General features: G+C 37.3%; 2 protein-coding genes across 2 annotated transcripts; one reads left to right on the top strand and one right to left on the bottom strand.

The window, feature by feature from the left end:
* Window positions 1-3,747: 3,747 nt before the first annotated feature.
* On the top strand, window positions 3,748-7,616 carry rbp5 (retinol binding protein 1a, cellular). Its single transcript, XM_055047604.1, has 4 exons — window positions 3,748-4,117; window positions 5,156-5,340; window positions 6,292-6,393; window positions 7,503-7,616. Exons 1-4 carry the CDS (start codon window positions 4,042-4,044, stop codon window positions 7,554-7,556), a joined length of 417 nt encoding a protein of 138 aa, XP_054903579.1. The 5' UTR covers window positions 3,748-4,041; the 3' UTR covers window positions 7,557-7,616.
* Window positions 7,617-9,921: 2,305 nt separating this feature from the next.
* LOC129371500 (tumor necrosis factor receptor superfamily member 5) lies at window positions 9,922-20,493 on the bottom strand. Its single transcript, XM_055048101.1, has 8 exons — window positions 20,464-20,493; window positions 19,470-19,560; window positions 18,312-18,458; window positions 18,116-18,209; window positions 17,904-17,980; window positions 15,464-15,571; window positions 11,767-11,889; window positions 9,922-10,370 (listed from the first exon to the last, which is right to left on the bottom strand). Exons 1-8 carry the CDS (start codon window positions 20,491-20,493, stop codon window positions 10,186-10,188), a joined length of 855 nt encoding a protein of 284 aa, XP_054904076.1. The 3' UTR covers window positions 9,922-10,185.
* Between the last annotated feature and the right edge of the window lie 1,758 nt (window positions 20,494-22,251).

Genomic DNA, 22,251 nt, shown 5'->3' with positions numbered 1-22,251 from the left:
GCAGGAAAAAAAATTGAACGAATGTAGCATTTACAATGATGCGAGGATAAATTTGGAAAATTCTGGACAAATTCTTTAACCAAGGAAAGTTAAAAGTCTAATTTGAATAACCTCCCGTTGGCCTGCTTACAAACAGTCACATATTCTTAAGAAGTACATGTACAAATGAGAACATTTACTGAAATGTATCACACTAGTGAGTGTTACAGAAAATCTATGAGTTTCAAATGTGTTTTAAAGCGTGTGTGTCGCTCACAGATAACTGAAGGTAATTACTCTTTAGACAAAGAGCGATAAACTGAGAAAAAAAAAAAAAGAAAAAAACTTAAATATGAGTAGTCAGTAAGGTCTGGTGTCTCATGAAAACCACCAGGGTTCAGGAGAGGGAATTCATGGGGGCCTTGCTCTGAATTCCCCCGAGGTGGCTAATTTATCATTCTGTCTGCATCCTGCAAAGTTTGCAAGTATGCAACTAGTACATTCCTTCTCTCGCAGGCCCTGCGTGTCGCAGCTCAGACCTCCAGTTGTAGGCCTGGCTGAACACAGACACAGAATCAGAAGCAACATCTCCATTCCAAATCTATTTAAACTTCAGTAGGCATAGTATATAATTATATACATTTTTCTTGATTAAATAACTGTTGTTGTATTGGTATTACTCTTAAAAAAGAAAAAATCAATAGGAGCTTTCAAGAAAACAAAGAATAATAGATGTCTAAGAAATGTTCATTTAAGGAGGGGTACATCCTGACATCTGGAAGGGAGGGAGGGGGAAGGTGTGTGTGTGTGTGGGGGGTGTGTGTGTGTGTGTGTGTGTGCGTGTGTGTGTGTGGGTGTGTGTGTGTGTGTGTGTGTGTGTGCACGTGTGTGTGTGTGCGCGTGTGTGTGTGGGGGTGTGTGGAGTGTGTGTGTGTGTGTGTGCGCGTGTGTGTGTGGGGGTGTGTGGAGGTGTGTGGGTGTGTGTGTGTGTGTGTGTGTGTGTGTGTGTGGGGGTGTGTGGGGGTGGAGTAAATAGAGGTCAAAGGTACCTGTCAAAATGGGATTTGATGAGAACCTACCCCTAATGTCTCTCTCTCGTTAGTTTGTGGTTGAATCGATGGTGAACTCCTACGATTGCCATCGTATTTTAGGTTCGAATCTCGGGTCAGTGTGTCTCACAGATTAAAGTCGAGATTCGATTTGTAGGAAAACAGGAAAATGACTGAAACAAGACGAGTCGCTGTGTTTCAGGGTTTACTTTACAACTCAGCCTGACTGCAGTGTCATGGTGGGACTTTAAAAACCTGCGCAATAAAAAGACAATTTCAATGCATGAACATAACTGAAACTCCACATTTTTGAGGTTTTTCTGAATTTATGTTTTATTATCTTTACATTCGTTTGTAAACTCCAGCATTAGAAACAGAACATTAAATGATAAAAGGCAACTCCTTCTACAGGTCCCCATTACATCAAAAAGAGTTTTATTTAAAAAAAAAAGTTATTCCTGATGTAACGTTCTGCATATTCTGCTTTTATTTTCAACAAACATAATCCAACCACTCACTTGCTTTATGAAATATCGTTTTTAACAGTTAATTTATATTCAGTGGTCTCCACTACCTTAACAAAAACATGCCTGCATAAATATGACACTAAGAAACCTTGATCCCGTGTCGTCTATTTTTTCTTCACCGATCCAGTTTTCTTCTCAGACTTTAATTTTTTCACATCTTTCTTTCCTTTCGACAGATTCTCGTAGACGTCCTCCTTGTTCCTGGGAAAACACAAAAAATAAATGTTGATTTCTTGAGATGTTTTAAAGAGAGGAGCTGGAGAATCCCAACAAAACAAAACAGCAAACCATCCATGAAACAAAAAAAAAATCAATCAAATCTGCCGGCCAAGTACTGAGAGCTCCAACTGGGTCAGTGTGGATGTAGTGCATGTTTATAATTGGATAATTGGAACTTTGCACACTTGTTTATGAATAACTAAGCTGCTCAGAGGTCACAAAACCTTTTTCAGTCAATTGAACAAACAAACATGGTGTCTGTTTGTTTAACAGATTATTTGTACAGTGAGGAATCTTGTTCATGGTCCCGCTTCACTTCGACTTATCGATAGATCTAATCAATCTCTGATAAAAGATAAATAAATAAAAATGTTCTCTACAGTTTTTATCAACAATAATTTGTTGAAAGTTCTGGTTCCTACGCTTTAATTAAAGTCTGATACCTAATAACTGAATGTGTGGTGTTTTATATGCATTTCTTTTAAATCTGAATCCAAAACGCATGAATGCAGATATAAAGAAGAGGCCAGAGTGCGTGTGTGTGTGGGGGTGTGTGTGTAGGGGGGGGGGGGGTAAATAGAGGTCAAAGGTACCTGTCAAAATGGGATTTGATGAGAACCTACCCCTAATGTCTCTCTAACGAGGTTCTGCAGCTGCAAAACAAGCCCAAAGCATCACCACTCCACCACCATGCTTAACAGTTGAAATAAGGAATTCCTCTGTTTTTTCTTTAGTTCATTTTCTAATAGTTGTTCTTTTTTAGATCTGCACACCAGGGGCGTGCTGTGGTGGCGCAGGAGTTAGCATGCCCCACATTTGGAGGCCTCAGTCCTCGACGCATGTCTTCCCCCCTCCTTCCTGTCTGCCTACTGTCGAAAATACGAGCCAATAGCGCCGCAAAAACTCTTCGGAAAGAAAAAAAAGATAAAAAAAAAATTTGCAAACCAGAGTCTTGCAGCCATATTTGTTTAGAAGAGAAGGAATTCCACTCTTATGACCTTTCCAAACAACCCGTCCTTGTTGAGTCTTTTTATAATTTGACTGTCATTTAAACTGACATTTAAATTGCTGACTGAGGTACATAAAGTCTGATGTGGAGCTGCTGCAGGGTCATGACCTTAACAGACATCCATGGTCTCTCTAAGCAGGTGGTTCCCCAAGATCAGTGCTGACGTCTTTCCACCTTGGCATTTATAGATTACTTTCTCCAAATTTAGAAGTTTACATAATTACTTTTTTTTTGTACATCATATATTTTTCTGCTGCTCCAGTAAATAAACATAGATCTACAGATTCCTAAGACAGCTCATGCAAAAAAGCAAAAGAAAAAAGAAACCCGACAGGCTGATGTGAGCTGAAATAATCCAATAGAAAACAGCTGGATGCTGCACTACATTGTTTGTTCAGGTCATAAATCTTCCTTCTTAGTGTTTTACACGTTTGTTGAAGAACTTTGATCTCTTGAATCTGCCTGCCTGGAAAAAGACAATAAGCCACATGTGCATGTCAAAGTTAGAAGAAAACTGGTCAGCTTCCTGGTCATTAACACCTGGAACAACTGCAATAAAGGTCTGCATGCTACTGCATAAATTCATTCATAGAAATCTAGTTTATTGCACACAGTGGAAAGCTTGAGCTCCCTTATGAGAAAAGTAAATTAAAGGATCATCTAATTTGTCTAATTTATGTCCTTAAGTCGCATCTCTGCCTCATTTAGAGCCAACTGGGAAACGATTTCAGATTTCTGGGGAGTCGGCACCAGAAGCGACGTGGTGGTAGAAAATGTAATAATTTATGTGGCGTGTCTGTCATCAATGGATGCTGTTCATTTGCTACTAAGCAGTTTTCGTTTGCCTCTACGTAAAAACAAGCAACCCTTTTGTGAAGGGGTCGAATTTCCCAGCTCGCCTGAACGCAGCGTCATCCTTGTGTTAGTTAAAAAAGTGGGCATGAACCTCCCACTGCATGCAAATAACTCCCAGCCTAAAGTCTCTGCGTTGCTCTGCTCAGGTTTAACGCAGATTAGAGTCGCTGCAGACCTTCAGCTTTGGTTCAGCTGAGAACATCACCGCGTCCTTCAATCCCGCTCAACAGGGGGGGAAAAACTTTTCATTTTTACGCACAAACCCGTCCAAAAAGCGTTCTTCTGCGGAAGGTTACGCAAGAGAAAGTGATATCTACTAGGGAGGCTCGATTGGAGGAAAAAAAAAAAAAACGGGAACAAAGAAAAGCACATATTTAAGTTTCACAAGGAGCAACAGGAAAAAATGTCCAAACCCAATTACTCCGGGACGTATCATCTGGTGGAGCAGGACAATATGGACACCTATCTGGCAGCTTTAGGTATGTTTTTATGAATATTTTCACATCAAAGATGAAACAAAGCGGATACTATTTCACCATTGTTGTTGCTTTCATTTTAATCAGGTGCGTGTGTTTGTTTCATGTTGCATGTGAGATAATCTGCTTGGATAATGTTTAAAGGCTGATTTGGTGATGGGGACCATCTTCATTCACAGACAGCAGCACATTAGTGGGATGAAATCACCATCTTGTCCCCTGCATGACCCCCGGACTCACACACTCACGCAGTGTGTTTGTGCTCTTCACTCACAAGGCTCTTCTTTAACACACATGCAATTTGAATTTAAATGCTTTCATATGCAATGGTGGATTATGGTCTTTGTAGTTAGATTTTAAGAAAAAAAAAAAAAAAAACAGTAATTTTTCCCTAGAGAACTCAGAAAGTTTGAAAAGTTTAAACTTTGCTGGAAAATCTTTCAAACTTTTAGATAAATGTCAAAAATGTTCTTGGAAGAATAAATAAATAAATTTCTGCGTTTGAGTAGTCAAAAGTTTGCTGGGGAAAAAAATCTGAAATTTTGAGATTAATCCCAGAAAAAATGTATCAGGTTGAAAAGAACAGAAATGGCTATAAAAATGTTTTTCTAGAAAAGCAAAGACGTTTCTGGGTTTGGAAAGTAAAACATTGTCTATAAAAATCGTTTTTAAAAGTTGAAAAATTTCTCAAAAAACTCAGTTTGGAATTAATCTCAGAAATTTTCTGGACAAAAATAGTTTGAAAAGTCAAATTTTGTTAGAAAATCTCAGAAATCTTAAACTTAATCTCTGAAACATGCTTTTGGGAATTTTTGAGATTAAGCTAAAAAATTTTGAGTTTTCTCTGAAATGTTCACCTTTTGAAACTCAGAAATATATATTTTTATTTCTGAGATTGTGATCAAAAGTATTTTCTGGCAAATTTTTGATTTTCAAAAAAATGTCTTTTTTTTTCTATTTTCTTTTTAAATGGCAGGGAGATGCTCCTTATTTTTCTATCGACAATGTCCCTAATAGCTCTGGTAACATTTCTGCCCTCAGATATTAATTTCGCCCTGAGGAAGATTGTTTGTCTGCTGAAACCCACTAAGGAGATCACCCACGACCCGGCCACGGGGGCCATGAAGATCAGAACCCTCACCACTTTCAAGAACTTCAACATGGACTTTACCATCGGGAAAGAGTTCACGGAGGACCTGGGACCTGTGGACGGCCGTACCTGCCAGGTGTGTGTCTGGGCGTGTCTGTGACCTCATCTGTTGCTGAAATGTTGCTTTGTGTGTGAAATTCCTCAGGATAATCATCCCCCTGCTACTGGAACCACAGTCTGTTTTTTACAGTTTTTTTTATTCAAACTCCTTGATCCTTTGTGTGACAAAACAGAAAATTGAGGAGTGGAAGCAAAGAGTTGCAACATTTGGAAATGCAGCTTTTAGTGCCTTTTGTGTCTCTGATTCAAACAAATTGAATTGAGAAACATACAATTTTCGGGAATCCCATATAATGAGTTTATTTGTTCATTTATATTTTTTAATGTATTTCTAATATTGAATAAAAAAGGTTTAAGGGGTTAAATGAAAAAAAAGTTGTATCCAGTTAATCATCAGAATAATCTGAAGTTTTATGGATTCCTAAAAAATAATTAATTGCTAACCTGCTTCTCTGACCTTGTTGCAGAAAATAAGGGGTCAGAAAGCATAATTTCAGCATGATGCTACCACCATCATGTTTCTCAATGGGGATAAAATTTTTTTTATTTTTCAGGTCAAACATCTTTCATGCACCCATTTGGCTATATGTTTGCTTCATGCTCTAAATGATGTGAAGGAAACTTTAAATAAGGCTTTTATAGCATGATGCTGCCACTGCCATGTTTAAGATGATGTTTTATGCCACGCATTGCATTTCAAATGTTCAAAGCTAGTATATGTACCAAACCTGCAGCTGTAGTAGGTATTATGTATATCGAATATATCAGATTTACATTTTCGGCAAATAAATATGTCCACTTCTCATTTGTGTTGCTAAAAATCCCAATTAAATACTTTGACATTTGCAAAGTGCCAATCAGCTGCAGAAAGCAGTACCAGGACTGGAACCAAATACTTTGGACCCTCTTTATGTGTAAATAGCTGCAATAATTTAGGAGATTTAACCAACTTGTGTTCTGTTTTCAGACTACAGTGAGCTGGGAAGGAGACAAACTTGTTTGTGTACAGAGAGGAGAGAAAGAGGGACGAGGCTGGACCCACTGGCTGGAAGGCAACAAGCTCCATTTGGTGAGGATGTGGGGGAGGGACGGAGGAAAGAGCCGGAACAAGGAAAGTTGAATCCTGAAAAGGAAAAATGATGCTGCCATTGATATGCATAATGAAGGAAGTCATGCAAACAAGGCAAGTTATTCATTCATTGCAGCACCATCGTTTCCTAACAGGGTTTCATTCCCTAAATAGATTAAAATCTTCTGAAGAATTTCAGACAATCAGCATTGTTCTGCTAATGCCTTTGTTGCGGTTAGGACAAAACAACGCGTTGTTGACGCTAAGCTTGGCAGAGAGTTGGGAAAGAAATGCCGGTGAGGATCAAGTTTTAAGTTGCTGGGTTTTAGAGGTTGAACCCAGAAGGAGAGGGGAACAGCATGGGACTGACAATTTGGTGGAAAAAGGAGGGATGGGGGAGGGAGGAAAAGATGAGTGCATGGTGAAAGAGAGGGTGACAGATTAAGGGGTCAGAAAGTGAAGAGTATCTCTCATTTAGCTGCCGAAGTAGCTGCTTCTCCATTACAAACGTGCAAACATCTTTGTCGATATTCTGCTGATGTAGAAAAACCCCCCCACCATTTTGCATCTTAGGTTGTTCTATTGAATAATAAATGAAATTAAAATCACACGTAAATAAGCTTAAATTTACGTGATAAGCCCTTAAAAATCATGGCAGGCTTATCAGCCGTTGACATCTGATTCAACCTTTGGAGTGACAAGCTGCTATGCGGCGTTTGAGGGAAATTGTAATCGGACACTTTCTCCCCCCCTCAAAACGCAAAGCAGAAACAAACCACTACCTCCTACTACTTCCTGTCGACTTCTTCGTCCTCGTCAGTAGTAATGTCCAGGTGTCTTGTCACTGTTGATCACGTGACTGGTGTGACGTGAAAAAAAGTGTTTCCATTGCGGTACTTTTGTTCGGCTGAAAAACGATTTCATCCCAACGTTAAAACTTTTCTATCATCTTTCATTTTCAGCAGATTGGTTTTCGTATTTTCAGATTGTGCAATTCTGTGGTGAATGGAAACGCAGCTCCTGTTTTGCTGACTATTCCTCAATCTTCCATCTCTTCCATCTCTTCCATCTCTTCCATCTCTTCCATCTCTTCCATTTCTTCTCTGCAGGAGATGAGAGTTCAAGGCATCGTTGCCAAGCAAGTCTTCCAGAAGGCCGATTGAAGTTGCTGAAAATCTGCTGCAACACAGCTTGGTATTAAAGTAGACGGTACAAGAACTGAATCATGTCTATAGCACTTTTATTACAGTCATAAAACTCTTCAAGATCATAATGACAGTATAAACACTGTTGACCATATATCCAGTGTGATGGTATTTAGACAGTTGAAGAGCCCCCCAAAAAAGAACATGTAAACATCCCCAAGTTGTTTCCTTGTATTGCACAGCATATCTTACACTTGTCATGTTTTGCGTTTGCATCTTCATTATGTTAAAAGACAATTAATAATGTCTGGTACTATTACAGTATATCTTTACATGTTTTATTTGTTATAAATACTAAAAATCTGTGGTTGAAATTGGTAAAATCTACATTGCAAGATACAAAGATACAATCATTTCAGTGATCCAACAAATGTAATAAGAGTTCATCTCAGAAAAAAAAAATCATACTCTGCTTTCAAAGTTGTAAAAAAAGAAAATAAAAAAGCTGAGTAGTTTTTTCCAACTCAACAGTATCAAGACAACACATCAAATGGTAAAATGCAGACATTCATTCTCATTTTCCAATTTTTAAAACATGGCCTTAACACACATTCACTGTTCTTGTAGCTAATGGACTAATTGCTGAAGAAATAGTCCAGGGTGTCAGAAGCAAGGTTCTGTTAAAGGTTAGAAAGATTCAATATCTTAACTGCTGCAGTTAAGTCTCATCTTTATTAAGTATTAATCCAGATTAGTTGGACCTGGACTCTGAAACTAACATCTGTTCTGCAGGCCGAGACCAAAACTGATTTCTAGCCTCTTACAACAGCAAAGTCTCAAATGCTTTAGGAAATGTTATTTTATGAACATTCAGACTGTTGGATCTTTGCATTGTGAAGTAAATTGGAAAAATCAGATTATTAATATAAGAAATGGTGGCAAGAGGCAGTGTTCCCTGTAATGATCTCGGGCCGAAGTGTCAAACTGCAGTCCTGCAACCTTTAGCTGTGCCTCTGCTGCACCACATCTGAATATAATAATTAGGTCATTAGCAAGACTCTGGAGAACTTATCTACATAAGAAGGAGGTAATTAAGCCATTTCATTCCTGTGTTTTGTACCTGTGGCACATCTAAACCGTGCAGGACAGCGGCCCTTGAAGCCTGGAGTTTGAGATCCCTGATCTCAGTCAGAGTAACTAATTTATAGAAAAATTAGGCTGTTTAAAATTCAGCTTTCATCTCTTTTTATGGTTTAATGCTAACATGAAGGTAATAAAAAACAGGAAACAGTTTTTGCAAGTCTATATTTAGTTATTTAAACTTCAAAATCTCTGCGTTTGAAGTTTATTATCTTCAAAAGCAGTGCTTGTTCCTGAGCAAATAAATTCGATCTAAAATTGATAAAGGTCTTTTATTTTACTACATTTTAATTCAATTATTTAAATTGAATTGTTTTTGCTCACAGCACAATTTTCATAATCTGAAGAATCCTCTTTAATTTGTATTTTAAAATAATTTAGGTCAATATCTTGTTAAAGTTGTTTCGTTATGTACCAGTCTCTCTTCTTTTTAGCACTAAACAAAGGTGGCCATTAAGTTTACAAAATAAGAAATATCAAAATTAAAGCTGGTTTTCCAAAATAAAAGATGTTATTTTGGATTTTTGTGCAGGCGACACATCTCAATGAAGCTGTAAAGTTCACCATAACGTTTTCAAAGTTGGATTTGTTTTAAGGGGATTGAAGTTCACATCTTCCTTTCTTAGACGGGCCATTAGCTAAATCTTCCAGGACCAACAAAATCTGGGTTTGTATGAAATGAAAAAGCCATTAAATATATTTGCCTGAGGTACGATATTGGCTGCTTCTAACTGTTTAACAGAACCATCTGTCTAGAATATCTGAAAATATGAAGAAATGTTAATCTGTCAGTGAGTCCAAGCTTTCACCATGAACTCTTCAGGATTCATAATCAGGAATAGGAAGATGTTTTCATTCATTTGAAAGATTAACTTCCTGGAGTTTTGTAACAAAGATTAATCTCATTTATTCATGTAAAAAATGCATCAGATTTAACAGACAAGCTGCAGTTTGTACTGCTTAATATTAATCATAATATTTAGACGAGCCATTTTTGCTGTTTCACAGCCTCTTTGGGTCTTGGCTGAATTTTGAACAAAATCGTATTATTACAGAAACGGGTCATGAAAAGTAAAACAAACTTCATTTAGTGCCTCATGCATGTTCATATCTCTGTTTCTCATTTCATCAAGTGCTGATATGTAATTACAGTTCAGTCTGTTTGGGATTGTATGAAGGAGAACGTTAATAAAGTCCATGGCAGAGATTTAGATAATCTATTCCAGACAGTGTTTTTTTTCAACTGTAATTATCAGGGTTTTTTTTTCTCCAATTATGTGGAGCTTAATCCCTCTTCTGAAGCAGAATCTGCTGTTTTCACTGAGGAGAATTTTTCTTTGCACAAACTGAAGTTCCCACCAAAGTCCTGCAGGTGGCAGCAAACTATCAGCCACGCTGAACTCTACTGAGTAAAATCTTGTCAAGGTTTACAAACAGTACTTGAAATGTATCGCTGAGCCAGCAGTGGCTCCGTCAGTGTCCCACTCTTGTATTTTATTATATTTTTTTATGTCCCACACCACTCGTCCTCCTGGGGCTCCGAGTACGACCTACAGAAGGTGCTGCTGATGGGGAATATCGAGCTCCCGTTGGTTTGTTCGGGTTCAATGAAAGAGACGGAGGGCTTCAGCGGAGTTATGGGAGTACTGATGTCCAAGCTGTCCGACATGCTGTGAATGATCGAACCGTCATCTGAGGAAAACGACAGAATCAATCATGAGATTAATTTAAACCAAGAAAAGAGAAACTATCAGCAAAAAACCCTCCACAATTATTCATATTAGATAAATTATATTATTTGAAAGTTAAACGCCATTCACAGAGGTGTTTAATTTCACAAAGGTTAAGTTTCAAGCCTTTATTTCAGTAATTTATGATGATTTTTTTTGGTTTATTGCACGTGGAAACAAGCTTTAAAACGAGAAAGATTACATCAGACCAATAAATCCATGTTAAATGTATTTTTAAAGTGACCTGAATGAAAAGTATGTTTGATGAATTATGTTCTATATTTTTGATGAGAGCATAACGCCATATATTGAAAGTATATCTGCATACCAGACTGTTAAAAAACAAAAACTGAGCATATTTTTGAGTTAAAAAATGTTTAAAGTTGACAGGAAATTTTTAAATATCACTTGATAATTATGTGTTATCAAAATACTGGAGGATTAATACCTGAACGCCAACTATAAAGTCTTAAAAAAATTCAAACATTTTAAAAAGATTAAAAAAAACAAAAGCAATGCTTAGCCTGGTGGGGGCACAAGTTAAGCCTGGTGGCCCGCCAGGCTTATAATACACTGGGGTAAACCCTGTTACTTGTTCTTAACTGTATTTATTTTTAACCTCTAATTGTAGAAAGATGCATTATATACAACAAATCTTATTAGCAGATTAACAAATAAATACAGGTAATATTTTGTTTGGTGGTTTTATATTTGAAATGAAAAACCACCAACTTTTGTTTGAGTTGCTTTGTGTGTTGGTTCAGGTTAAAACAAACTCAGGAGACAGAAATCTTATTCTTTGAGGGGTTTATTTGTATAAAAGTATGTCAGTATGTTTGGGCTCTTCATTTTTTTTATTTCTAATCTGCTGACAGTAGAAATCCTGATGAAGAGGTTATGACCTTTTGCGAAAGGAGCTTGTTTGTGAAGGAAGAGGAAACATTTAAAAAGTGGGTCAGAATTTCAGAAAAAAAAGTTAATGACTGAAGTGAAACGCTAAACTTCGGGAAAATAAGACTTTGTATTACTTGTTCTGTTTGTTCATCAATTTTTCTATAGTAATATAGACAGATTAATAAATATCAGGATTTATTCCAGTGAGGCTCATTTTTCAAGGTAAAAGAACCTTTTGAAAATAGAAACTTTTAAGCCTATTTCTATTGGTCAGATCTAATATTCTAATTTTAAATGTTGTGTTTTTATTAGCCATGATTGGAAAATCATCATAATTAACTGAAATGAAGGCTTGAAAACATCAATCTAACTGATAATGTTTCATTTTGTGAATCGATGAAACAAATAATGTTTTTAATAATGATGTAATTTACTGAATGGCTCTGTTTGGTGCATATATTTACCTGAGTTGAAAGGGGATGTCTTGCAGTCTGTGCAGCTCTCTTGGCAGTGAGACAGCAGCTCTGGTGGAGCGAGGACCGGTTCGCCAACGACCGTCACCATGCTGACAGGAACACTGCGTTTGACTGCAACGACGTTTACAAAAATCAAACAATTCTGCCTCGAACATGCCGACAACAATCTGATCAAACAGTTCACGTGAAATGCAATGCTTCTGATTTCCTAAATAAAACAAGGAAATAGTTTGCTGGTTGCACGTTAGGTGGCGCTATAACTCCAGCATCATTTAGCTCTGTGTTAAACCTGCTGATGCAGATTAAACAACAAAGTAGAACAAGTGAGACACAAACGTGACAAGAGTTGATGCTGTGAGATTGATCTGAAACTGATCCACCTTTCATTTCAATAATCGTCTTTATCCGAACGATGTACTTCTTTAAAAAATAAAATAAAATACAATCTCAGCTGGAGTGCTGTGATATTTTGAAGAAAATTATTGTTTTAACAGAGTCAGCGTTTTAGAGTAATGCACATGAAGCCAAAATCCCTCTCTGCATGCAGCTCATCTTAATTGAGAGCTAAACAAAGACATTAACATTCGGTTTTATGCTTGTGGGTTTTCTGTGACTGTTTACCGAGACAGAGTCAGACACATGGGTGTGTTTTCTTTTCATCTGTGGAGAAACTGGTTCTGAATGCTTACGGGAACTGCACCCCTGACTTTCAGCTCACGAGGCTTACGAGGGGTTTGCATCCGGTGGCGAACCCCCTGAACTTACAGGCAACGTGTCTCCTTCTGATTGTCAATAAGGAAACATTTTCACAGACATCTTGTGGTGTTTTTTTGTGGTTTTTCTCTACAATGCAAATGACTTTATCTGTGAGATGTGCTTGCTGTTCCAGAAGATTTGTTCTCTAATTAAAAAAAAAAGTCTTGAATATGGTAATCAGGTCGATCTTTCCCCTCTATATATGTTCATCCCCACACAGGCAGCTCTGAGCTTCATGAGCGTCTGCATAACCCATTCATGGTTTTCTCCACAGACATGAACCTACACAAACCTGAGACTTTGTTTTATTTCCTTTTGTCACATTGACGCACGTGTCCTGAAAATTCCCTCCTAAAAAGGGGTTAGACTGCGTCACCTTCAAATTAAAAAAAGCACCTGTCCGATATGATTACTTTATAGAACATGCTTAGAGGTAAGGCAGCTTTCAGTGACTCAATGTTAAACCGATACTACAAGTTTAGACGACGTATTGCAGAGGTTTTCCTTTTTCAGGAAGGTTTCTGTAACCTTTGAGTCAAAACAGCAGTCTTGCACACTCAGCGTGGAAAAATTACAATCATGTATCTATAGCAACACAGAGACAAGCATGGCATGTAAAACTTCACGTCTAGGCTACGTGGTTGTCATAACCTCTCGCTGTCTGGTTTCAGTGAGAGGAAACAAATCGGAGATAAATTTAATTGACAATCTTAACTGCTGATCGCAGTGTGAGTCATTCACCTCACCTACTGTAAAGATGATGTTTATCAACACTACAAGTAAAAATGTCAAAAACTCAACAATGTTCTTTAAACTCTTGCAGATGATATTTTTAATCTTGATTGAATCTGTAATTGGAGCTACGACAAATGTTTGGTTTCTCTTGGTTGTTTCATTACTGTTCAAGTTCATTCCTTTGTGCTAGTTTCTTTATTTTTTCTTGTGTTCTGCTCTTTGCACTTTGGATTTTGTTTTCTTAGATCAGTCTTGACCTTTTCGCTTGTTTTGAAGTTTTATAGTTCAGCTTCTTTGTGTTAATTGTTCTCATTTTATGTCTTTTCTAGAGTTTTCATTCTTCTTAGCCGGTCTACTCTTCTTCTCGGCCTCTCTATTATTTGATTCCACTTACACAAGAGTTAAAGAGACCCAAGTTTTGAAATAATTAGTTTAACAAAATTCCCGACCCTGAAATGAGTGACATCCATTAAAAAGTCCTAAAAATTTTAACAAAAATATTTTTTGCATAAAAGTTGCTTCTTGTTTCCTTTCGTTATAAATATGGAATGACGTGTAGATCCATTTCTATTAGTCGCTCTTCAAGATTGAAAAGACAGGAGAACATGTTACTTCATTAAAGCAGATTATTAGGCTTCATAAATTAGGAGAAATGGCTAAAATCCATTTCTACAGTCAAAGCAACAACTTCATTTTTTATGCACATATTCGCTTTTGTGGAAAACCATCAAAAATGGAGCTGTAACTCCAGTGTTTTTCTTTTTGCATCAGTTTGACTATCTATTTAACAATGTATTTTGACATTAGACAACTTTAATTAACAAATACTCCTTATTATCAAAGCCTAATAAATAAATATCTAATTTTCCTGCTGAAGAAATTGTAAATCATCCACTCTTCAGGTTTAATATGTTCATATTGTATGTATGAATTAAATTATCAACAACATTTTGCTCATTTATCTACATCAATATCCACATTTCTGGCCTCAATAAAATATTTTCTGCTCTGCAGGTTAACATAAAAACTGTTTGTTGGGAGAAAATATGTTAAGTGGCTCTGCAATGATTAGGTGAAATAATGCTGAGCTAAACTCAAAGGTGGGTTTTTAAAAGTTTATTCAAGAAAACTGTTTTAGTGTTATGTATTTAATTGCTCTAACCAAATAATCTTAAGTCGTCCTTAAAACTATTCTTCATGTTTTGATGTGTCCAAAAAAGCCCATCGACGGGTTGGTATTACATTCACTTTGGGCTGTGATTATAAGACTGAGCAGCGTTTTGCATTTTTAACCGTTTCTCAAAAAATAAGATTAAACTTTTTTTTTAAGGAACAAAAATATGTAAATTTGCATCTTGACAAATTCTTCATTAATAAACAGAAATTCTCTGAATCTCCTCGAGTAAAACTGAAACTGATATGACCCTGTAAATGAAGAGGAAATTTTGTATTTCTGCAATTTCTCCTAAAGAAGCTTTTGAAGACGTCTACTGACACACAGGTTGAATCATGTGGAAAGCACAGACATGCAATGATACAAAAAAAAAACAAAAACAAGAAGTGTGCATCAGTGAACCTTATCAGCAGCTGTACTTACTGCATCTGATAAGAGCAGCGAGATCCAGTTTGGGTGAAAACACAGAAGATAAAAGCCTCTTATTGTATGAACATAGAGATTAAATGGAAAATAGGCAAATGCCAATTAAATTTTAGTGTCAGCCAAAAACTAATAGGTAACACCATCATGCCACATACGTAGGCCAGCCATCTCAGTATGAGTTGGCTGCCTGTGAAGTGTGCGTCACATCATACCAAAGAACTGTGTCAAGCTAAAACTGTACAGGATGTGGTTTCTCCATTGAGCTCGTCATCTTTGTTCAGCCTTTTTTTTTACTAAACACATGTGAACTCAGTCGCTTTATCTGCTGGATCTGCTGCTTCTGTGTGACATCTAGCAGAACACAACTCAGAGGTATAACATTGAAGTTCTGTTTATGTAAAAAAAATGTGCGATCAAAATGTAATTTCCCATAACCACAGCTCTATGACCTTCAACTGTGTGACTTCAAAGCAAGCGAGTCTCACTGCAGTTTTTGCGATTGAGCAGCTCGCCTCTTCTGATTTATTTTTAACCACTGTGTAGAGAGAAAAACAACAATAAATCCTCCCAACATGGGTGTTGTTTCGTACTCACCCGGTCTATAGGATCTGCGCTTTGCTCTCCAGAAGAGGAACGCTGCCACGACCAAAATAGTCAGAACAAGTCCGGCCCACAGGGATGCAGGCAGGATCCAGCAACACTCTGATTCACAGAGAGGGACCACAACATGGTTAAGGTTATGCAACAATTTACGTCAGAGCAGTGGCTTAACTTCAGGGAAAGATGGAGTGTGGGGGAGCTGGTCTCCAGTCATCATTATTTGACGTTTTCTTGAATTAATCACCAACAACAGACCAAAAAAAAAAAAAAAAACAGGACGTTGAATCCTTTTTCATGTCTCAAAGTAAAACTACTGGAAAAAAACAAAAACCTACAAAGCTCCCCGCAGCTTATTTCAGTGAATGCAAAGATGAATGAAGAAATTAGTCTTTTACTTTTACTGCTGTTGCATCATCTCCCATTGAAAAATGTTGAAAAATCCAACTTTTAATTTGAGTACATGTTTTTTTAATGTACTTTCCAAGATGACCAAAGTTAGCAAACCTGTATTTTCTGTTTCCCCAGTTCATAATTATGACAAGGAGCAGCCATACCCTGTAATCGCAGATTTGTTTGTAGATTATGACTCTGAACTATTCTGGAAAATGAGCTGATTCATAGATCACACCATTGATTGTTCCCTTGGTGGCAGGGCTGAGATTATTTACACATTAATTCATGTTTGTTTGGTTTTTGCGGCTGTGGTTCATAACCCCGGGTGAGAAAGTTTTTTTCTTTTTTCTTTTACCAGTTTTAAGATTAGAGGAGAAGTCAAAAAAATAAAAAATACATCAACAATAAAGTTGACAAGCAGCAACCTTATTTTTGCTTAAATGAGCTTGAAACGTTACGCTTTGTAGTAAGATTTAATAACAAAGAATTTATTTTAGCTATAAATTGTGGATGCACATTTATATGCATGTTTGGTGTTTTCCTTTTTCTTCAAATGTATTATTTCACTTTACTTTGATTATTTTTATTTTAATTACAAAACAGAATTTTGACTGTTTTCTCAATGAAAGAGAAAAATGTCCACCATTCTATTTTCCCTTCATGTGACCCTCATACTAGGTCAAAGTCATTCTACAAAATGGGAAAGGCAGGAGAACATAGGATTTGACAGACACGCCTTGATCTCTTTGAGGATCAAAATGCTTTAAACATGAAAAACGGCAACAAAGATGACATATTGGCAGAACTAATTATTCTAATAGATACGAGTTTCAGTGTTTTAATTGCCTAAAAACATTTGGATATTTGTAACTCCCTTCATGTATAACATTTTATCTGTTTATGGGAAATACTATCAAAGCATCCTTGCATCTACATTTTGTTGCAGCTTATAAAAATAAAGAAACTTAAAGGTTTAGAAAATAAAAAAGCCCCCTGGCCATGGGGTTTCCACATGCCCAACTTCTAAAAACAAGAGACGTGTGACTGGCATGTAGTTGAGTTTCAATTTCAATCGATTTAATGAAATGTGGGCACAGCGACAACACAGAGAGAAAGAGCTTCCAGAAAATTGTTTTTCTCTATTTTTAAGGAGTAATTTGATCTCTTCTAATGTAGCATAAATATGATTTAAGATGAACACATAAACACTGGAGTATAGAATTTTTTATGTGTCTATGCAAGCCTGCTGATTTAATGTTAAACTGAATTTTTGCATAGTTTTTGTCCAAAAACATGAGCTACAACTGTTGTTACAATTGAATTTTTTAAGCTACAGAAAAGTAATTTTTAGGATGCACAAATATATAAATTTGGGCCGATGTTGATATCTGATATTAATACTGGTGTTATGTCAGCATTTATCAATATTTAATTTGATCAATTTCTTTTATTCGATTACTTTAATAATCATCAGGGTAATCAATAGATTACTTGATTATTAAAGTAATGGGTCAGCTCTGTTCTGTCACAGTGAGCTACACCAGCCATGTGTTGCGCCTGAGATGGTAAAAAATTTATTTTCTGCTGTGTCCGTAAAGCAGCGACAGGAGTAGAAAGGCTGTCGTACTCCATGCATCGAGCCAAACATTTCAAGTTTAAGGTTGTACCTCCCCCATAAACACATTCACATTTGATACAACACCTTCAGTAAGGAGTAAGATATTTCAAACTCTGCCCTCTACCCACACACAATATGTTTTAAATTCTTGTACAATAAAGAACGTTATTTATGCATTTATTCTTACTGCCTAAATGTGATTTCACCCTTCAAAATCAAAGGACTGTGTCTCTTGTGAGAGTCAAGCAAACTGCAACCGCTGCATAAAATGGTTTCCCCTTCATGCCACTTCCACTTCCTCTCCTATTTCAAGCTCAACCGGATCCCTGAGAGTCACATCCGCTAAGCCCTCCGACATCATATCTCAGACATGTTAGTCAAAAATAATGCACAAAATGTCAAAATCTAGAGAGGTGGACCTACGAGATTTGCATTCTTGACAGACGGCATTTGTTGTTTTGGTTCCTGGAGTTTTCACCTGTAGTCCGTAGGCCTCACACCTGAAAGCAATAATAAAGGAATAAATGAATGATTTATTCCCACAGTGAATTATAGCTGTGTCTGATTATTTTCACCCAACTAATAAAATATTTCTTTATTGACATGATGAGAAACTAAAAGGGGTTCAGACTTGCCTGAAATGCGGTTGACAAGGTGAGGAGAAATCTGTGACGTTGCTGTAGGTCCCTTGTTCACACGGAGCGCAGACTGTGTCGTTTGTAGAAGTGGCTGTGAAGAGAAGTCAAAGGCCGAGCCGTCTTGTTTTTTAGTTATCATACGCAGGGATGAGAATCTCTGCAAGAGAGCAGGCTGATCTGTTTTGAAACTTACGTTTATTTTTGACTCCTTCACCCACAGGGCACTTAGTCCAGGCATCGCAGTGATCAACGTTTTCACGGGTGGAGAAGAAACCTGGCTCACACTCACAAACTGTATTCTTCTTATCCGTGCAGCTGCTCTTTATTTGACTATTTTTAACTATAAGGTTGAAAAGGAGAGATTTTCTACTGTTAATTTGTGATTTGAAGGTGTTTAAAGCCAGTCTGAGAATGTGTGTGTGGGTGTTTAGGTTACAGTAGAAACTGTCAGCACTAAAACTTATCACCAGGCAGCTTCCTTCCTTTATTTTCACACTGTAGATACTTTCAAATTAGCTTAAGGAGAAGATGTTCCAACGTTGCTAAGGGAATTAGCAGTGGTGTGAAAAACACTGCTGGCAACCTTACCAATTTCTTCTGTTTTCCCTTTATTTGGTCACATTTAAGTTTTTCAGATCATGTAACAAACTAACCTGGTAGCTAAAAGACATTTTTACAAAAATTAATTTATGTACCAAGGGAAGAAGTTATCCAAATCAGCAAGGCCCAATTTGAAAATTACATAAATATAAAATTTAGCCCAATTACTGCTAGACCCATACAATCAAGAAATCACCTATAAATGGGTTGTGTCTGACAACATGAAGTAGGATAAAAGATCTCTGATTGAAGAAGAAAATGTTTAAGAACAGAAGAGAAGGAAAGTTATTCACATGAATGAGTCTGGAAACGGATTCCAGGGAACCACAGTGAGCGACTTTATCCACAAGTGGAGAAAACATGGAACAGTTTGGGTGAAGCTTCCCAACCTACAGAAATCACTCCATGAGAGCGTCAATGCTAAACACCCAGGATGCTAAACACCCAGGATGCTAAACACCCAGGATGCTAAACACCCAGGATGCTAAACACCCAGGATGCTAAACAATGGAGACCCAAAAAACATCCACAACTTAAGATGTCTCGAGAACTTCAGGTATTGATGACCAGAGATCGTGAATCAACAAAAGGGAAAAAGCTGGGTGAAAATGGCGCCTGTGGGGGAGATCCAGGGTTGAAAAGAAAATAAGAACCTCCCAAAACTTTTTGAAATCTGGGACAGTCTGGACAAAAGTGAGAAAGTGTGCATCTTACAGCGTAAACCAACAAGTTTTCAGAATACACCGCATACCAGCCATCTGGAGCTGCTTTCCTCCTTGTCTCAGGATGACTTGTTTTGACTGAAACCATGAATTCTCCTTGCAGGCAAAAATAAATAAACTCTGAAGGAGACAATGAGTTCATGACCTTGAGCTCAAAAACACTTGATTTAGGTCAGGAGTCTGCAGCTTGCGGGTCCTGAGCCGTATGCGGCTCTTTGGCTCTTAAAAACCAATTAAGACATGTTTTGATCATAATATCAATAAGAAAAAGTGACATTATGATTCAAAGTTTCTTTTATTTTTTTCAGCTGCATAGAAATTTAATTTTGTAGTATCGATGGCAAAAGTGGCTCTTTGAATTGAAAAGGTTGCTGACCCCGGGGCTAGGATGATGATGCAAAGCTCTGAGAAAGTTCAGAGGTGAACTTTCTCAGAAGTTCACCTCTGAGAAAGTAATGAATAAACATTTTGGCATGGCCTAGTCAAAGTCTGGACTGTTGTGACCTTAAACAAGCAATTCAAACTGTCAAATGTAGCTGAATGTAACAATTCTGCAAGGAAGGTGAGTCAAAATTCCTCCTTGACCATTTTATTAACTATTTTTTTTTTTTTTTTTTTCTTTACATCTAATAGTCACTTTTGTTTGATATGAAGCATTGACAAAAGGGCAAACAGAAGAAATCAGTAAGGATCCAGTAACTTTTTCTCCGAGCACAGTAATAAGGCTGAGCTGGTTGTAGTTTCTAAAGGTTGTAAACAAAAGTACAAGAGATAAATGGTTCACATATGTGCTGTTTCTAAATGTGTGTGACTTACCGCAGGAACTACAGCCAATGCATTTCTTCAGGTAGTTCGGTGCTCTGTGTAAGACCCTTCAGGACAAGGTTTACACTTTGTTTCTTTTGTGGCGTTACAATCTTCAGCTACGAACTTTCCTGTGTAAAGTCGAAAGAAGCAAAGATGTAACAACTGCAACAAGCTTTGTTTTTTATAAGATTTCTAAAAGGAGGCTGATTCACTGACCTGCAGGACATAGATCACAACAATGTCCATCTTTACTCTTCTTTTGTTCACAGGTTGTATTTGCCATCAGTAGCACATTTGATCACAGTCTTCCTCCTGAGTGTAGAAGTTCAAGCTTTGGGTTTCCAGCCTCGGTCTCTGGTGAAACTCTGCGTCTCTCTGACTCACGCTCCTCGCTCTGTCATGTAAGATCTGGCTTTGGCAGCAGATTTCTTTTCCCTCCCTACTTTTTCTGATCCTACACAATGGAAAGCCCCGTTGACCCTCATATGCCGTTTTCCCCTCCGTCTCTACGTCTTTCTGTGTCGGTCCTCGTTTCCTTCCGGTCCTGGTTCTCTCTCTCTCTCTCTCTGGCGGTGTGAACGCTGTGAGTGTTTCCGCAGCTGTAAACCCAAAGGTACTGTGTGTGCCGAGCGCTGTGTGATACAATGAGACATTTCCTCTCTTTGTGTACACTCATTTCTTTTTGCTTTGCCTCTATTGCTATCAACGAACCTTTGTCAAAGCAGAGCTGGAGCGCAGCAGAGATAAAACTTCAAGGCCAGCTTGTTTTCCTCTCACCCTGTTGCCCCAGTCTTCACCTCATTACAGTAAATATGCAGGCTGTTGAAAAATGGATTTGCTTTTCTGTCATACTGAGCAATTTCAGATCCTCAAACAAAGCTTAATATCAAATGAAAAGTTGTTTTCAGGTGACAAATTTAATTTGGTGATGGGGAAAAAAGGTTTTGTGTAAAAAGTCGTTAACAGTGAAACATAACTTTGTTCCACCATTGCATCAACCCTTTCCGATGACTGGAAATGACTCTTTTACGTCGCTGTTGAAGAACTTCAGCCAAATCTTCTTTGTAGATTTTTTCTAATTTAGCCACAATTAAGATGCTAAAGTTCAAACTTTGACTAGGCCAGTCCAAAATATTAATTTTGCCTTCGGGAGGTAAACCTGCTGGTTTGCAGATTTGCATCATTGTCCTTCTGCACAATCCAACCCAATCTGCACAATGGTTCCTCCTTGGTTTCTTCCCTCAAACGGCCCTGAGGATCATCAGTTGTTTTCTTGTCAGATGGTCCTTTTGTGCTGTTGTTTTGTCAGCTGTAGTTTTACCTTTGGGACTCTTCCACAATGCAGTTTTCATCCTGTCCCATCATAATACTGAACCGAACACACAAACACTTTTAAACAATTCAATCTTGTCTTCCTCTTTTGTAAAAACAATAGCTATGCATAGATTTACAAGATTTAAGAAGACTTTTTTATTCAGATTAATAATCATAAAAAGCACCAATTATTCACAATTAGTCACTGTGCTTGAATTTTAAGTTTAGTTTTTCAGGTTTCAAAGAAGTGATTTTGTTTTAAATGTTAATTTAGAAATATTAACTAGCTAGTTGTGCTTTGGTATAAGAATAATTCACTGTTCCAATATGTACATACTACCTTGGTCTTATTGAAACGTCCATTGCTTTGTTTTTTTTTTTGTTGTTTTTTTAAATAAATTTGCTGTTGAGCTCTCTAATCTTTCTGATCTTCAATCTTCATGTTTGCCACTCTGCATTGTTGACTGCAGTGCAAGACTGCGTACGCGTGTACATGTATGTACATGCATGTTTTTTTTTGTTTTTTTTACAACTGTTGACTTTATTTCTTAGATGATGGCACAATGTGTTGCTTTTTTTGGTCTTTTAGCCCCTTCATGTTGCCAGAAAGGTTCTACTTAAATTATTTCTAGACTTTATATGTTTCGTGGCAACGAGGCCAGAGCTCGTTTGGTGAAATTGAGCTCAGTT

This window comes from Poeciliopsis prolifica, unplaced genomic scaffold (assembly GCF_027474105.1).
Source record: "Poeciliopsis prolifica strain line A6 unplaced genomic scaffold, Auburn_PproV2 SCAFFOLD026, whole genome shotgun sequence".
NCBI classification, from domain to species: Eukaryota; Metazoa; Chordata; class Actinopteri; order Cyprinodontiformes; family Poeciliidae; genus Poeciliopsis; species Poeciliopsis prolifica.
The sequence above is the reverse complement of the archived record's forward strand: the minus strand, read 5'-3'. Positions and strand labels throughout refer to the sequence as shown.